This window comes from Haemaphysalis longicornis, unplaced genomic scaffold (assembly GCF_048455015.1).
Source record: "Haemaphysalis longicornis isolate Haplotype H1 unplaced genomic scaffold, Haemaphysalis longicornis Haplotype H1 scaffold_14, whole genome shotgun sequence".
Lineage (NCBI taxonomy): Eukaryota > Metazoa > Arthropoda > Arachnida > Ixodida > Ixodidae > Haemaphysalis > Haemaphysalis longicornis.
Genome location: NW_027526245.1, coordinates 59,338,022 through 59,357,214, shown reverse-complemented (window position 1 = coordinate 59,357,214; position 19,193 = coordinate 59,338,022). Strand labels below are relative to the sequence as shown.

The following is a 19,193-nucleotide window of genomic DNA, read 5'->3' as shown; positions in this document are numbered from 1 at the left end:
TTCGCAAGTCTTTGCGGCACCAGTGTGATACTGCCCCAATTCTTGAGCTCCCCTGTAAAAAGGTGCAAGTGAAAATATTTATCATAACATTTTTCAGTGTTCTCCTCTACTAAACTCAGGAACCCAAATGTACCTCAAGCATTGAATGTTTGAAGATGAAGGGTACATTGCTGGATTTTCAGATGACATCAAAAAGCTCAACTGACATACCAGGGTGTGACTGAATGTTGCAAAAAAACAGCCCTATCCGTTTCAGAAAGAACAAAAAACATTGATGCTTAAACACACTTTATTGTTTACGTTATGCATCTGAAGTATGTTAACACTTCTTTGTTCATATAGCAGCCATTTGTACCGTTTAATAAATTTTGTTCTGTGAGAGTCCATTTGTGTATTATGTAGCCGTTTCTTCCTATATTACGTCCGAGCTTGAGGTCTTGCGCTACTGTTCCGAAGGATCTCGGGATTCCTCAAGTCGACTTGAATCCAAGTGCACAGTTTTTTACCAATGACCGACAGATTCCTGTACTTCAAGGAGTTCAAACCATCTGCCTTATACCGCCTCCAACAATCGGCAAGAAGCTTGAGCCTGAAAATGTACAAAACATTTTAAAAACTATTTCACCTTTAGAGCTTCAAACTTGCTGCTGAATAAATTTACTGGTTGTACCCCTGATGTCAACAAGAGAAAAAATAATCACTTATTAGCCATAGGACCGCGTATTTTGCCGCAAATTTTCTACTTCGGGGTGGAACCGAAATCTCTCGGCCAAATGGATTTTTCTTTCCGCACAAAAAAAAAGAAATTGGCGCATCTTGCACTCTTGGTTCAATGCTTGAGATAAAGCTTAGATGGTGGTCTGCATAGCTTGTGCCCACAATGAGAGGGGATCGCAGTAGACAGGGAGAAGCAGGAACTCAGCAGTGCAAAGTAGTTTTGGACGGCACTGTAAAGCAGAGACCAGTAAACATGTCGAGCTTTTTTTATCAGTAGCATTCGTCGTCATCCCTTAGGTCGTCGTCTCGGACGGCACAACCGCGTAGGGCAAATATTCTTACAGTGAAGCCTCCCCTCGTAGACGTCCATTTCTTGGTCATTGTGCCCGATATCTTCACCTGTGGATTGTAGAGGGCTTTTTATATTCGCCGCCATCGTCTACGGCGCGGCGGACCCATGGCACGCCACTCGCTACCGGACGACTGCGACGAAGGCGGGAGCTCCTGGTGTAGCGTAAACCGATGCGCAAGCCTTGTCGACGCCGGGTGGTCGCGTGCGCTCACGTTTGTCGGGGTCTTCTCTCTAAGCCCGACGGATTTGTGTCGGTCCAAACGGCACTGCTGTCATGCATATATAATATAGTATGACATACCTTCTAACATATCAAATAAAAGCAAATTCTCAACAAGAATATGTCCCGCGGCAAAAAGGCGCAAAGGCAATTCTGTAAGTTGATTGCACCCTTGAAATAACTTACATAATAAACAGTGCCAAGCTGGAAGCCTTGTAGTATCCCTCACTCATATAAATTCGCTTTCATAGTTACATATTTTTGGTGCATTACATGAATAGTAAAAAATATTTTTATTAGATTACTCGTTGGCGTAACCAGAAAACCTAAAGTCATTCCACTATGTGTTAAATCTTTCGGTAGGGCAGAGCAGTGATGCTCCATAATGGCCTGCAGCGCCGTTACCCGCTAACTGCTGCCAACCAATGCGTTTCAACTTTCCCACCTTCGCAGTGCTCGCGCACCGCCTGCATAAAACTTCTTTCTGGGCTTGCTTTCCTTTTGTATGTTGCAGCTGTTTTGCATCATTTCAAATGCGTAATTTTTTTTTGCGCGCCAGGAGCCTTTCGGCATCATTTCGAACGCGGCATTTTTTTGCGCTGCTTGAGCTTTTCTGCATCATTGCGAACGCGGCATTTTTTTCTTGCGCGGCTGGAGCCTTTCTGTGGCATTTCGAATGGGATACTATGAATAAAGGCCGGTGTTGATGCAGCACATATGCACTCAAAGAACAAGATAGAAAACTACCTTCCTCTCACATAAGATGTTCGGCAACGCAACTGAATACGCGTTGTGTAAGGTGTATCCACTTTGAAGATGCCTGGCAGGACCATGTTTGTTGCGAAGGCCTTAACACTGCAAGAAAGCAGGAAAGCGGGTCTCTCTTTCAGCGCTAATACGCATTCAGTACACGTGACCAACTGGCCCAACGTTCCGCACTAAAGGTACTACCCTTTTTCTTTTCCTTAATAATGTTATTTGCCAGGTGCTGTGGTATGACGTAAGTGAGGTAGTAGGAGAATACATCTATGTGGTATGGTGTCGTAATAATAAAATTTAGTTAGTCACGTGTTATTTGCTTACCAAGTCCACGAGGCACGGCAGCGAAATTTACGTATAGCAGGGACGAAATGGTGGTCCAATTACAAAACAAGCATAGAGATACACAGGAATTACATTAGAACGTCTAAACCTGTGGAATTTCTCATTATTATAAGGGTAGATACACTGAATTAGTCCAGTAACAAACGTTGGTAGAGGATTTCGTCCCGAAGTACATTCCAACATGCTTAGTATGGTGAGAATGGCGCTTGATTCATCATGCATGCGTGTCTTGATTCATAAACAGTCGTGTTAAGAGTTAAGTTCAGTATTGGAACAGAAGCGTTCCAATTGCAAAACACAGTTCCCTCTCAATTTGCTGCATGGCTTTTGCGAGACCAAACATTTTAAACAGGACATCGGATGGCTTGTTTCAAACTAACCAAATGTACTTGAAAGTTGTGAAGTGTGAAAATATATTGTATATATTGTTCTTATTTTAGCAGCATGTCGATAATTATGAAGCTGGTGGTGCCGTGGGTGGTCCGCGGATGAAGCCTAGCGGTATTGAACTTGGGCAGCTTGATCATATCCTCCCAAGGGACATTTCTTCGGATGAAGACAAATCTTCACAAGCCCACTTAGATATTGCCGTCAACAAAAATTCTGAGCGCTTCCACGACCGAAATATAACATTCTCTGTTCTCTAAGTGGAGAGCGTAAAAGTTGGGTTCTTTTTTATCAGGTATATCGCAAATGATGCAGTGCAAGGTAAACAGCGCTTCCGAACTTCTGCGGCAAGAAACGTACGCAATATCACACTATCTTTGATTTTCACGTTTTTTACGTTGAGTAATTATTATTGCTAAAACATTAGGAACATGCCGAAGTAAAATTTTCTCAAGCCGCAGACATCTGCAACGCACCTGAGATGAAATAATGAATTTACTAACGCCCACCTGGCAGCAGAAGTGCTCTTACTAAGCGTGAACGAGCGCAATTTGCATTCATGCATTCACCGTCACTGCTCAAAAACCAAAAAAGTACCCAATTTTAAGTGAATAATTTCGTAAGCACAGAGCAAGTGTCTTTTCCATATGGAGCCTAGCTCCCTGCGCCCAAGAAGTTTCAGTAATTTAAAAAAAAATTACCTTCTGTCATGTCTCGGTGCCTTGTTATGTTTGAGTGTCACGTACCTCGACACATTAGCAGGTCGATTAATAACGCTCAAATTGACGTGTTTCAACCTTAAAAATAGAAAAGAGGAAATTTGAAAAATATGCGCAGAGGCATATCGTCCGCGTATTAGCAAAAAATCGAAGGCACTGCGTAGTAAAAAATGCAAGCCGCGCTGTTTTAGTCTGTTCGTAGAGTAAAAATTAATGGTTTGCTACCCTTAGCTTACCTCTGCCAAGAAATGTTCGTTGCCAGTAAACACCGTTAATCACTCGACAGAATGTTTAAATCAGATCAGCAAGAAATGCGGTGGGTTACTTTGCTGCAACCTAAACAGGGTTTAGAATGCACCATTCGGGATACCTGCTTGCTGTATTTAGTTGAAAACTCTATTGCCTTTTAAAATACAATAACTTTATTGCTTCAGTGAATTCCAAACATCGCTTTTGTAAAAGCTCAACATGAGTTTTATGGAGTTACAGATCAGGTTGGCCTGTGTATAACTGCAACCAATTTCAACAGGTATTTTACTTCTTTCTCACGTTATTTATTACTTGCGAACGCATTAGCTGACAGGGTGATGTTTATTGATTGAACCTGTGTACTCGTGGCTAATTTTTATTTTCTATGTGTAGTTCTGGGAACGCCAATTTCGTCAAATTTAAAATTCTTATAGACTGGCACAATTCTGAACGTGTGAATTATGGTTCAAATTAGTGTACACATGCAAGCGTTTGAAAAAATGTTGCCGTAATTTAATGGCAGTAATTCAATAAATTCAATTATAACTTGCTGCAGTTTCATTTTTTCCAAGAGTATTTTATTAAAATTCGATAGTACACTGCTTTATAACAGCACCAGGGACTGAAATAATAAAAAGTAGCAGTTTCTTCTCCCACCTTGCGGAGCCTCTTAGTATTGCATTTATTACAGCATCTGCGGTTGCTTGTTAGATTTTGTACTCCGAATGGTTGCTTGTATATTTATTGAACCAACAAATTCCGTGCTGCGCTTTTTACGGTGGGATATATTTTTGCCTTTGTGGCCAAAATAAGCGCTTGGCTAGCTATATCTATTATTTTCTTTATGTCTTTCTTATTCAAAACAGAGCTGAAGCTGATGCCTGATCTGGGCCCCTGCTCAGGTTGAAAATAGCGTCCGGGCACAAATGCACAAGAAACTATAATGAATACTTGCAGTCGTTTGTACAAAAAAGAAAAAGTAATGCAACAAATGCAATGGCGATCATGCGTTTCAATGCGATCTACGGGTATATATTGCACAATGCAGACAATACAAAATACCCCAATGAACCTAATGAAATGGCGTCCCCCAAACACGCTATTTTTTGGCGGAGAGAGCTCACCGTTTTTCAATGTTGTAATAATATATTTGAGGCTCCCAAGCACAGGGAACAATAGAAAAGTTAAAAGAACAAGTGCTCGGCGCTAACTGATTTTAAAAAGCATGTCATACTAACAATAGACTCAGCCTCTGGGGTGAGTCATAGGGACGGACGTTTGTGATTGCCACTCAAGTAGACTTGGCACTCGGCCCTATACGAATTACTACTCCTTTGTTGCCTTGTTACGGGTGGGGTACTGATGATGGGTCAGCCTAACGGACAATACGTGATACTGAAATGATATTTGTAGAAATAATATTGACCTTGGTCTGAAAACAAGTATTTCAAATCAGCAAATAGAATGCAATCTGCCTGCAGTGACCGGCGAAGTTTACGCTTTTACTACTTCCGCACAACTGCGGCATTAAGGCCTTTTCATACATTGAGTGGCGTCTGCCAGGAGTAGCAGCTGAAGGACCACCGACGGCGACAATCCGCGCGTTCTAAACAGCTCTGAACGAGTACCATGATTTGAAATGTACACATGCCGGTTGGTGGAACAATTAAACTTTTGTAGAAAAGCGCTCATTTCTGAAGCGACGATTGCAGTAGAGAAACACCACTTAACTTTACCAGCTCTAGGGGGTGAGACGTCTAATTCGGCCCCTCTGTTCGATGAATAGAACTGCCGTCGTTCCCAACCTTTAGAACTCCTTGTTTGCCAAACGTGCCCCAGCAAAAGCGTAACTAGCCTTATCGAGAGATTTCACATAGGTGCCAGACCTCCTCTTTCGGCGGTTTTTTCACCTATCACGGCCCGCCAGAAATGACTACGCAAGTGCCAGAAGCAACCGCCTGCCTGAAGCTATAACCGGGCGCATGCGGGCCATGGAGGCTCATGTGGGCCCAGGAGGCGCACTCGCCGACATCAACTTACAATCTGCCCTGTGATTTCTTATGCAGCTCATCATAGGTACTTTGAGGAATGGGTTTGGAACCGGCTTCCGCCAGACTGTATTTGCTGTTTATTTGAGTCTGCTTGATTCGCGCGCGCGCGTGTGCAGCACGCACGCACGCACGCACACGCACGCACGCACACACACACACACACATACATATATATATATATAAATATATATATATATATATATATATATATATATATATATATATATATATATATATATATATATATATATATATATATATAGGGAGGAATAAAACTTGAAAGATGGTAGAGAACACACGAAAAGAAAACTTCGAACAAGTTAGAAACCACGATTGTTGCCAACATTTCAGCAAAAAGACTTGCCTTGGTCAGTGCAACCCCTCGCGTAGCTGGCACGCATTATATAAGGGTAGGTCAGCTAATTGACCCTTTTGGTACCCTGTTTTTCCTTAAGTTAGCGTTTACATCAGAGGAATACTGCAAAAGTGCGCTGTAAAATTTGTCAACAATTTTTATTACAGCTAACCTTTCTGGAAAGATGGACATTTATGAATATATGGTAGGTAATGTTTATGGTAAATAACTGCGTTTTCACAAATGGGCATGCGTTATAAAACAGTAATTTAGTACAAAGGCTCCTTTCCAGATGGATGGTTATATATTTAAAATAAATTCATACCTGCAAAGCATGTCATCGTCCTCGGCTCCCCATCCCCAGTAAAGATTGGAATAGCCATTGACTAGGTGCATATGGTGTTTGCCCAGGGCGCTTACACCACCAAAACCAAACATCACTGCATAAGCGTCCCTGAAAGAGAAGAAATACGCTTCAGTATTCGTGATTTAAAAATTTTGCAAGACAATACGAAAGGTGCTACCCATGACGTGATATAACTAATTCAACTCGTTTACGCTTTTCTACTGTAATATTTCTTGCTTCCTTCTGAATTTCATAGATGACAACAGGAATGTGGTATATTGTATGCAGGACCTCAATGATATTCTGCTAGAACTTTATTGCAATGGGTAATTTGAATACCCCTGGAATTAGGTAACGCTGCTAGACGGCTGGAGGCTGTGATTTACAGATTATCAACAAACTAGTTACCAAGACTACTCAATTCTACGTATCCCCCTGATAGTGGTAAGAAAAGCACTAAAGAATTTCACGCCATTAAGCTAGGAAGATCATCAACAATACGACCACTGGTAGCCAGCGCAAATAGCACAGGAGGCGGCCGTGAATAGGAACTCCGACCAGTTCGCGATACATCCATACTAATGTATACTTAACGCCAAACCACCATAATAAACCCCATAAATAACACGCTTTAATATCCACAATGGCGATGCTATCCTTTCGTTGCCTTCCCACATTACCACAACGTTTTCTGCGTATGCTAACTTCTTGGCCATAGCCAGAAGCATCTTGCCTCGGGAATATTCGTTGCCAGGTATCTTTCACCAGAACTTTTTCATGTCAGGCAAAAAAGGAATAGGCTGTCGGGTGGCCCGGACGCACCAAACGGTCTACTATAATGTGGCCCCCGAGTACATTAGGAAATAATAACGTAGTGAAGAACTTCCGGAACGCCAGAGCTTTATTCGTCTTTGTGACTGAACCTTCAGTTACAATATCTCAAATAAAAGGACAATTTTATGTCAAAAACAATAGGCATCGTATTTCACAAATACCAACGATTTTTTCCCATGGGGTACAACAACCCTCGAGCACGCACATTGCTTTGTAAAAATTTTTAAATATTATACGGCTGTTGATCACACATGGTATGATTGTTGTATTGATGTTTGTGGTTTGTGTGCAAACTGCACCATAAAAAACTTTATTGTCAACATTGACAGCATACAAACTTTAAGTCTACATTGGAATTGAAACGAGGAAGAGTTTTCAGACTTAATCGTGCTTTTCAGCGTAGTTGATTTTCGTTCACATTTGGCGGGGAGATCGCTATGAAAAGGTGGTTATGAATTGAATTTGAAGGCCCCGTAAACAAAATGGCTAACAAATGCTCTATCATCACAACCAATACTCTATACAGCACCGCTAATCTGATTTTGCCCTGCCACTTTCCGAGTTAACCCAGTTCCGTCCGGTTCCCTTGAACACTCTTTCAGAACAATAGGGATGAGGAACCAACCTGGACGCCGCAAGCAGGAAATAATAGATAGGGAGAGGGATGAGTGGATAGCGGGGAGCCTCTCAATACCTTACCAAGGCCAGTGTGTGTAATGTATTTTTTGTTTAAAAGCATTGTTCTTTTATGCAAGTTACGCATTGTTCAGGGACGACTGTTTAGAAAATGCACTGAATATTTGCAGTGTACATTGGGCGCTTTATGTATAACGACGTAGAAGAACGAAACTCTTAGACGACGTGGCTGCAAGATAAGTCGCTCGTTGACTCATTGATTGTGGTGCAAGCATTGTAATCCCCATATTCATCCAAAAACTGTCATCAATCGAATTATGAAAACCATTATCTCTGTATATACCTCGAAGGTTTAACTGACATTGTTTTGGGTACCTGGCCACTCTGGGATAGCCGGTAGTGAGACTGCGGATAAGATGGCCGCAGTAGCTGTACTTATAAATAATCCGTACATACCAACAGTACCCCACGCTAACCTCAAGCCGCACATGAGAAAGCGCCTTCATAATACATGGCAAACAGACAGGAATACAGAGACAGACAACTTATACCTCATAAAACCACACTTGGGACCATACACTCCGGGCACACGAGAAAGGCACACGGAAGTCAACTTCGTCAGGTTACTGATAGGCCACACACATGCGACGGGCTCACACCCGCTCACTGGGTCTCCAACACCCGTGTGTAGCAGGCGTGGGGAGGGTGTAGCCGTACTGCTCATCCTAATTACTTGCAAGGCACACAGCACAGCACGACACAAACACTTCAGAGACCTCTACAGACAACACATTTCACTGCACTCATCGTTGTTTTTGGGAGACAATTCCATGGTTTCTGTGAAACGCGGTTTTAAGTATTTGTCAGATGTTGTTTTTAAACCTCATTTCCTATCACGCTAATCAAAACTGGCCCTCTACACCAGCCATCACCATTTTCTTTTATTAATTTAACCATTCGTCTGGCCTACAGGCTTTAACACCTACTTTTTGTGGTAACCACTTTTGTTTGGCGCTCTTTGCCCTAGCTGCCCTTGCGCCAAAAACACCAATCATCAAGATTGGTCGCTGAAAGTAAGGTGTGGCGCTGACTTTTTGGTATATAGTCAGCCACACATAATAGAACCTGTGTTAATACATGGCTGGATAGGGAGCATTATCATCGCAATCAAAAGCAAACCCCCCATTAGCATTTTCCTTTCACCCGTACAGTATTAGGCATGTCTGAACCGATAGTGTTAAACGCATCCCACATGACCTCTTATTGCTCGTGTGCTGAACGGTACTTGGAGGGCGCCTACAGCCTGTCTCAGTGAATCTGCTGCTGATCTACCGGCGCGGACGTTATTTTTGCGTATATGTGTTTTGTATGTTATTCGCCTGTATGTTAATTTTTCTTTTGGTTGAATAGCTCAGAATAAAAGAGTGAAGGTCGGAATGACTACACTGGAGTATTTCATAATAAAAATGCCGACGAAAAGTTCCCGATGGTAACGGTATGTTTAACGTCTTGCGTGTGTTCTGCTACTTTTTGCCGTTGTGCCGAAGTACGGCATTAAACAATTAGCATTGTAGTATCAGCTTATGATGTCATGGTGAGACCCGGGATTGAATCTTATCACGTAATACGAGTTTTGTGAATTCTTTACAACAGAGGTGATTTCCGTGATCGGAGATAAAAAATAATGTTTTCATGTGAATTTGTGGTGCTCTTGTAGGAGTGATTTATTTTCACAGGAATTCATAAGCCGTCTTAGAGTAAACCACTCTCGCGATGAGCAGGGCCTGATCTGAGGGGATGGGATGATTTGAGGGGCAAGGGGCTTGCTGGTGCCACTCATCCCGAGCAGTGTTGCGGAATGGGCGTCCTCATTCCATTCCAATTCCATTCCGGGGAATTACACGTTGCCTAAATTCCATTCCTTTCAATTGCTCGGAATGCCGGAACATCGCCCATTCCCACTCCGGGAATTGCCGGGCAGATCAATTCTATTCCTCTAATTCCTCAACGTTTTATCGGGTGATTATCAAGTTACCAATGAACTCACCATTACGCTGATGTTATTACACGCGTTAAGAACAGCTAAAATACGGGAAACACGTAACCAAGGTCGAGGGATAGTGGCTTTGTGGCATATCTTATTCAGCGCAATCGCCCTACTAATTCCCACAGGGGCAGTTCTCCAGGTAGTTATTATAGTATTTGCATGGTGAGCACGTCTTTACGAGTTGTGATGATTAAATACTGTTTAAGTGTGAATGTGTTAATGCTAACGTGACGACATATATTCTATTTTTGCGCTGACAAAAGTATGGTTGAAGAAGACATTATATTCCTTAAGCAGTTCACACGCGTATGGAGCGGTCGTGAGCATGGTTAGAGCTATAATTTTGTTAACGAGGAGCAGAACCTCCTGATCTGGTGGTATCAGTTGAAAGAATTACCGTTCGAGCACCTTGTTCTGCCTTTGCACCAAATACACATCACGGGACGCACAGGTCGTCAGCATTCACGCATGTCATGCACGCCTTGAAAGCACGGATAGGTTCAGAACTTCCTGTGTTTGCTTGTGCGCAGGTATGCAATGTCGCCCTTGCCGAAAAGCTTAGTTACGTGCGTCAGGTATCATCCACTGCGCACGAGAGAAAGTTCAGGCTGTGCTTAGAGTATGCGTGACCTTTGTATGGGTGTCTCGATGAAAACCAATGCGCAGGGAGAATTCTTTTTTCTATCGTTAGTGTATACGGGGATAGTGCATTGGTTCGTATACTAATCTGCGTCTTGTTTTTTTTTCTTTTAGAAATTGGGCGTTCGTTCACACTTTAGCACCACGCAACCTTTGGCTCTAGCTAACTGAAGAAGGACTTAGAGAATGCGTTGCGGCCTTGGACTCGGCAAAACTAAGTCCAAGGACTGTGTAACTAATTGTATAACTGAGGCCTGTATAACTAATTTGAGGAGTTGCATGCAGTGGAGTAGCAATGAAGGTTCCCCCAAGTGTCCGGTAGTCTGGGCGATCAACCGAAAGAAAAGATGTAAAGAAAAATGATAACTATAATAGAAGGACACGTTTGGCAGCCGGTCAGTCTAGTTTTGTGGATATCCCTACGCCAGAAAAAAGTGCGTAGTTGTCCTCGTTGATATATTGCAGGGTTTAACGCGCCGACGCAACGCAGGCAATGAGGCGCGCCGTAGTGGAGGGCTCCGGATTAATTTTGACCACCTTAGGCCGAAATCTCGCACACAGGGGCGTTTTTGCTTTTCGCCTCCATCGGGAAAGCGGCCGCCGCGGCCGGGAATTGAACCGCGACCTCGTGCTCAGCAGCGCTATTAGGTCTCCTCGTGAATTTTATATGCTGCAATAAAGGTGTCAAGCTGCCGTGAAAGGTCGAAAAAAGTTTATTTTGGTTTCATTCATAAAAATTACGTAACAAAATGGTGTGAGCCAAATGGGCGCTCCGCCATTCAGTTCTGAAAACACGAAGTGTAAAGACGGCTGCTTCAACGACCAGTTCTAAAAACAAACAAAAAAAGTGAACTAATACAGTTGCCTTCTGCCTGTGTGTTCCGCTTGACAAACGAGCTGCTTAAAAGAAGTCTTTGAGAGCCGGCTTCGCTTAGCTGTCTGTCACTAAAAGAGCTGCCGTGGAAAACAAGCGTTCCACGTCAGTTGACGTCACATTTACAGCAGAAACTGCCTTTGCGAGTCGGGAAAGCAAGGGAAAGTGGCTAGCGTTCGCTTTCCGTTAGGTCGATCGGAACCGTTTACGAACAAAGCTCGCAGCTTGCAGGCGCAGGCGTGACCGCAGTTCCTATCACATGGGCTATCCTGTTTCGGGTGGATTCTCGAACCAATATTTTAGGCCTTCGTAGACTCTGCTTCGGGCAAAGGCGCCCGAGTGTTTAGACAAGAGGGTCAGTATTGCAAAACCTCCTGGGGGAGGTGGAGGAGCGCGCAGGGAGATGGGGCGTAAGCTGAAATGCGAAATTTCGCAGTGAACACAAGCACCGCGCCAGCGTCCCGATGACGGCGAGGTGGGATACGATCACCGACGGTTCCGGACGCACGCAAAAAACAAACGTGAAGCGTGGGGAGACAGCTCGCAGCCGGGGCGAAGGCGCCGCCAAGGTAAAAAATCACAAGGCGAAGTTGGTGGGAGAGATAGGGGGGGGGGGGGATGCCAACGCGGTAGTTCCCCACGACGGATACCAACGGCTTAGAGCCGCGTTTATTAGGCGGAAAATCGCGACGAACTTCGTAGCAGCGCTGTATTTAAGGCACGGAGAAAGAAGTAATAATTCTTGCTCCGTGAAATAAGGACATAATTGTAGTAGAATCGCTGCTTATACCGTGCTTGTAATCAGCCAGTCAATTTTAACAGCACTGAGTTATTGTTAAATTCAAGGCTCCGGCTCACTAATGTTTGAACTTGGGCTGGTGGGATCTTTTGCGTATTTTTGCATATTTTGACAAAAACAGCGCGTAGAAGGAAAAGTGCGCTTTATTTTGGAAAAAATACATGTAATTCTATTCCCATTCCATTCCGGGCAAAAAGCGCTTAATTCTGTTCCTATTCCATTCCTTCAAGTATTGTAGTCGTTTTATTCCCATTCCATTCCAGGGCGCGAAAATGTGGAATGATTCCGGATTCATTCCAATTCCGGACTGGTAACTCTGCAACACTGAGATTCCAGAGGTGTAGGTCCCGCACGTTTCTTGGCAGTGTTGTGGCTTTCGTCCCCCAAACCGCCAGCGCTACAGCTCAAACCTTTTCTTCGTTCTCTGATGCGGTTTTTAGGGTTAGTCTTTCAACAAAGACTTTCTTAGCGATGACTGCTACTGTCCTCACTCTTCTGCTATACAGTGTGTCTGCACCCGGGCACACTGTTTTACGGATGCAGCAATATGCCCTTTTTGTTCACGCAGATAGGAAAATATGTTTACACTCGTAGTTTCGGTGGTCCTAGTAATCGTTTTACTGCGGAAACCACATATTTGTATAATATGTGCGCCGCGATTTCTTCTTCCGCACTAATTTAAATGCAGAGTACTTGCTCGTGTAATGTTTCATTTTCGCTCAGTCGGCATTACGTGAGACTCGCACAGCTGTTATTTGAGTTTAATGGAGAAGGCGAATTTAGCCAAGCCATTTCTCTTAGCTTAGTACAAGCACTTAATTCAATGCTCTTCCGTGGTCTTGTTCTACGTGGTTTTCTTCTCAACCACAGGAGCTACTTGCGTGCAAACGTACGCGGTTAGCAAGGTTGTGAGCACCCCTACCAACCTCTTGCGCGTAGTTTTCTTATCAATAGCAGCCTCGCATGTGAGTGGGCGCGTTTATTGATGTTGTGAATGCAATACCTTAACTTCTTGCCCGTAGTTTTCTTATCAATAGCAGGCCAAACGCGTGCGAATGTGCATGGTTAACGAGGTTGAGAATGTACTTGAGCAACCTTCTGAAAAAGTGAAAAATTACCAACAGCGCGAGTTAGACACACACGGGAGATGAACACGTCCATCGCAGGAAGTATCGAGCTTTTGTATACATACGTAACATCTACCCCTTCGCCCTTGTCGCAGGTTTTCTAGAAAAAAGGCGCTTCGTTTTGCGTGAGAACGTGCTGTTAGGCGAGATAACTGGAAGCCGAGAGGCGGTGAGCGACTTGGTTCAATTCATTTTCAAGCAAAAGTTCTTAAATTTATCTCGTGTCTTCTGTGAATTTCGTGGAAGGTATTGAATGTGTGACCTGAATAAACAAACTACTATAACGAGCTTCAGTGTACGATTTATACCATTTGTAAAATACCCGGAAAAGCTAGAAATTGCAGACATTGACTGAAACAGGAAATTGTAAAGTACCGCACAGCTATTCAGCATGATCAATGGATTCAGGCTGATTACACAAGCGGTAGTCGTCACACCAAAGAACAGACATTCCGTTTTCCCGCAACCATGTTTTAACTGGGGGTGTGAAAGAAAAACTTTAAATAAAGACGTTTTTTGCCTTTGGCGGGAGACATACGTGTCACACGCTTCAAAACACTGTCCTTATGGTGGCCACTGTAATGCTGGCGATTAACCGACACTTGGAACAGAATCTCTAATAAAGTGTTCGTCATAGCCTTCCTGGCAATGGTAGAGAGATAATAAAGGGAAAACCTCCCAGTAGCAAAGTGAAAGGTATCGACCACCTTCTTTAAAAAGCCCCATGGTGGCTTCGTGCTAACTTCACCCTAGTAGACAAGCAAAAATGGCAAATTAAAGTTTTATCGTGGTTGAATAAAGTTTTGCAGAAGTGGATGATGCGTCAGTTTATAGAAGAAAAACCGACACACAAGCTGGTGTACAAACAAATGCGTCAGCCCAGCCCCATCAGACACCAATGGAACAAACAGACGGTGCCTACGCATAGGTCCGCATTGGTACCCCCAACCGAAAGTCGTAAAAATTCTGTCTAGAGTTCGCACATTAGAACGCGCACAATGAAGCACTTGCAGCACATAAACAAGCTTGGTGACAAGGAACACATTACAAACCTGCGCACGCGCAAAGAACAAAGTTCGTGCCCCATCCATGGCTGCGACCCTCGCTTGACTTTTTGGCGCACCAATGACCAATGAGGCACGGTGTTTCGTATTTGGTGCAAAAACACACCTAGGTATGAAAGTGAGTCCTTATCCCAAGTAATGCCATCAAATAAATAGGGTTTCGTACACCGTTCAACACACCAAAAGCCCTTTGTTTTTCCGTATTCACAGGCGCTCCAGAACCATCACAAATCTACCTGGTCAAATGAAGATTTTTTAAACAATTGCTTATAGAAACAAAAATCCGCAATCTCTTCCGCCTAAGCAAGGACCTTAGCCTCGCAAGATAATGAAGAACCCCGCACCCTTTGGCTCTGATGAATACTAGCGCACACAGGTTCCACATGTAAGGCAAGCAATGAGGGTGAAAGAGTGCAGCCCTGTGTAAATTGACGGCTTATTCGCAACTGAGTTAGACAAAGCACAGTTGACGACCACTTGTGTGGTACACTGTTTCCAACAAAGTTCAAGTCCGTTTGACAGTATATGACCTGAATTTACCACTATCAATAGTGGGAATAGAACATCACGAAAATCTTAATGAAATGCCTTTGAAACGTCGATTTGGATAGGGGCCACCTGCTCTGCCGAATCAGGCACACACTCCCACATTGAACGAGTAGTGTATATATTTATTTGAAAGCTCCTACCTCAAATACCGCAAGTTCGATGAAGTACTACTAAAATATTGATGACAAGATGAAGGCGCCTAGATAAAACGTTTGCAAAAATTATATAATCCCCTTGGAAGAGAGATTATGGGCCGATAGCCATCTACAGATTCCAGGCATGTTCATCGTGCGTTTTCAGAAATAAAACGTCGTGACATAAAAAAGGTTGGCGGCAAAACGTCATAGTTGTATACTGGTACGACTATGTCTACGAGAACTGTAGCAAGGATAGCAGAGAACGTTTTATAAAACACTCCACTCAAACGATCTGGCCCAGGGGTCTTCTCAGTCTTATGGACAAATATGGCAGCCTTAACTTGTTCAAGTGTAATAGGCACGGAAACCAGGACGCACTCATCGTCTCTCAGCTTAAGCAGTAGATAAATGAGGGAACTCAATAAATGAGGGAAGCCAAGCCAATGAACTTGACGCCGCAAAAATTGTGCTGTAATGGTCATGGAAAGCACTAGCAATTTCAGCTGCTTGCGTGTACCTAATAAATTTATGTTTAATTTCAACAACTTCCTTCGGAAGTGCTGACTCCCGCTCATCAGTAAATGAACTATGAGTGGGGTAGCTATTAAACACAGCAAACATGCCGACAGAACCTACATACTGTTCTTCAGAGCCGTTGTCCAGAAATCACTGTTTCAGTTGCGACAGCAATTTCGCTCTGCGGGAATAGTGCTCACCGCGCTTTTATTTTACACTTACCGCAAAAACTTCTGGTCGATATTATTTCCTTATTACCCCATAAACCTTTCGTAACTCCTCTCCTGCTCTTAACTGAGCTGATGTTTTCTACAAGCTTTGCTGGTCACGCACGAATATGCCCTGTGCAACTCCGGGAAACGAATGGTTGCCAAAGCGAACGGCCGAAGCACCGTCAGGCGAAGTACGGATTACATTAGCGCTAGTGGGAGCAGGATGAACTCTATTGACCTTACTATGTTTATTACACTCTAGGAAATAACGGAACAGCCGCATTTCTTAGAGCACGAATGTTGTCGGGGCTCATGTAGTTTTCGCCTCTCGCTCGCTTCCCGACGACCGTTCGGCAGGTCGGTATTGTCGGCGTCTTCGATAAGCCAGAGATTCTCACTACGCGGACTTTCGTTCGGCGGACGTGTTCGTGTCGCCGTCGGCGTCATATGACAATTGGTGTTGTACAAACTCGGAAGTCCCCGTCGTTTTGTAGTAGTGTCGGCCTAGCCACCCCTCTTTAAAGAGAAGCGTGGTATTACAGCAGAAAAGGTAAGTGTTGACTAACACGGTTTCGTTACGCGCTGCAGCAAGCGCGAATTAACCATGGCTCCGCCACGAGTGGCCGACGCTGAGAAGACGACGCGTCTCTTCGCCGAAATTGCGAGAGAAAGCCGTCCAATTGGCCGATTTCTGCTGAGTGACACGCGTAGGGGAATAGATGTCGTTCACGCACGAATATCGCGGAGCCTAAAAACGCGCAGGAAAGGGTGGGAACTCGACAACAAAGTTCACATGAAAATTGTGGGTTTCCACTGCACGTAAAATGTTATGCTTGGCACAAACGACGCGTCATCAGTGGGGGGTCAACGCGTAGACTACTCAACCTAATTATTTCACTAGTTCATTTAAAGTTGTAAAAGGGCCTTTCAAGGCCACTTTACGAGTCACTTGGCAGCTCGTTTCACCCTGCATTTCTTGTGAGCCGGTTGCCAATACGTCTTGAGCCCGAACACTTTGGTTCTTTTTGGTAAATAACTACGTCCTCATTGTTCTTCTAGGGTGTCAGGTCCTGCGCTGTCGGGACGTTGCTTCTTACTAACCTGGCTGTTGCCTTTCCTGTTGGGTCCGTGTATGCAACATAAGTGCACCAATGACTTTCGGCTAATGGCTGCTATGGTTCCTACTGATATATAAAGTGAGTATCGGGACGTGGTTTTTTGAGCAGGCTAAAGGCATACAGGTTCTTTCGAGATGGTTTCTATAAAACACAATGTCACTCCACCCTCTCGCTCTCGTGGTCTACGTCGTCGACTGGCACCGCATTGCTTAAGCGGCTGGAGCCATTCGACTCCGCCACAACTGGTGGACGATGCTTTGTCTAGGCTGCAGGAGAAGAGCTAGGTCGCCCCGCTACAATATGCATTGATGTCTTTAGCCAGTCCCCTCTCGCGGCGGCTGACTGGTTGCGTCAAGCGCCTCAGCTCATGCCCTTGTTCTGGCGTCCGCGCAGCTGCATTCCTACAGCTTCCGCGCACGTCGAGGCGGTTGCGCGATCGCAGCCGACGCGAGCGAACCACGCTGTAGGTGATGCCCTCGAAGGCCAGAGCGGCCAATAGCCAGCCGCGTCACAGTGTAGAAGCAGATGAGGCGCCTCATGTTCTAACCGCGCACCGAATAGCGAGTGGCTACAATTCCAACAAATGTTGGGGCAAACTTCCCCACTCGACCTACAGGATTCTTTCTTATAATGAGTGGGGCGAATTGCACCTTGTAATATATCACTGCAAAAGCGTTGGGATGCCCCCGCTAGCGGCTGGAATAGGCGAGAAGAAAGTTGAAGCTTGCTTCATGAGTGGTATCGCAACAAATTGCAGAATATAAAAAATATATATAAAAAAATAAATACCTTTCTTCTTTACTGTAAAGAACGCAAGCTTCAGTTAATCGTTGCAATCTACAGTGGTTATTTTAAACACACTTGTCTCTTGAATCCTATATGCTGACAAAAAACGGCAATTTTTAATTATTTACAAGTAATAAATTAATTGTAACAAATAATCGCCAGAGTAATGACAGCAAGAAATAGACGCATATTTTTTAGATTTATCATGTACTTACATATAAATGAAACGCAGAGTAGGGATACCGTCACTTCAGCGGCGAATTGAAGTACATTTTTTCAGAAATACCAACAATACATTTAGAGATTGCATTCCTGAGAAACCGGGCTTTGCCGCTTCGCTAATTCTCTCCTTGTTTACGTACGCCGGTGTGATGAGGTGTAATTGTGATGAGGTGACATTGTGACAACAGTTATGTGTAATAAGTATAGACATGCTCGGATGAAGAAGCAGATTAATACGAAGTTGGACAATCGCCTCTATGGATATGTGCTAGCAAAGCTCCGCCTGAAGAGAAACGGCAGAATAGCCAAGGATAGCAGGGACGAGGGAGGAAGTAGAAGAGGAGATCGTGACTGGCCTACGTGCCTAATTAATGGTCATTTGGGGAGGACGGGCTTGGCTGGTGCAACGGGGATCTTGGTCACGCTCTTCACTCTTTTATTGCTGAATCAGGTTCCTCGCCTTGTTACTCAATAGCATCAGCCAATTTTTAATCATTTATAAAATACCCGTTATTACAGCAGTATTGAATTTTTTTGGTTCTCAAATTGTTAGCATCGCTGTACCCACCATTACCCCACTTCTATTTCCCCTTACTTTGAATTCATAAGCTTCTTCAACAATGAAACAACAATAAGAGTTGGCCAATCCCCAGAGTTGGTACGTGCCATTCTTGTTATGGTTCCAACCAACCAACCAACATAGCGGATGATTCGGGGTAACATGGTTTTGAGGGCTACCCAGAAGACGTGGCAGCCTTGATCTGCGACCAACGAACCAACGTAGCAGAGGATTCGGGGGAACATGGTTATGAGGGCTACCCACAAGACGTAGTTGCCGTGGTCTACGAGGCGTCACGGAGGACGCCCGGAAACCCATCCAGATTACGGAGCTAGCAACACATTCCTGCTGCTCGACAGCCGCGCAGTGAATCGCCGGCATCGACGAAGCGACGTAGTGTTCCCGAGTAGGCTGCGGCGCCAGCATGTGTACTGCCTTCTCGTCGGCCGTGCATTAAAATCAATGGCATCGAATGTGCGACGTGCTGTTGCTGTGATGAGCTGCCAACAACTGCCGCCGCATCAAGCACATTTGGCTGCGTATCTAGTGCGCTACTGCATGCGAGACATTTATT

At 44.2% G+C, this 19,193-nt stretch overlaps 1 protein-coding gene across 2 annotated transcripts in view; it reads right to left on the bottom strand.

The window, feature by feature from the left end:
• Nucleotides 1-310: 310 nt before the first annotated feature.
• Nucleotides 311-19,193, bottom strand: part of LOC144165299 (beta-1,4-N-acetylgalactosaminyltransferase bre-4-like) — a 40,680-nt gene continuing 21,797 nt past the window's right edge. The window contains exons 5-7 of one of the 2 annotated variants that reach the window (XM_077695417.1): nt 6,480-6,608; nt 3,482-3,577; nt 311-589 (exon numbers count right to left, since the gene is read on the bottom strand). In XM_077695417.1, coding sequence (XP_077551543.1) covers nt 418-589; nt 3,482-3,577; nt 6,480-6,608 — 397 coding nt within the window. In that variant the 3' untranslated portion in view covers nt 311-417. The remainder of the gene's footprint in view (nt 590-3,481; nt 3,578-6,479; nt 6,609-19,193) is intronic. The other variant, XM_077695418.1, reaches the window with a different exon arrangement.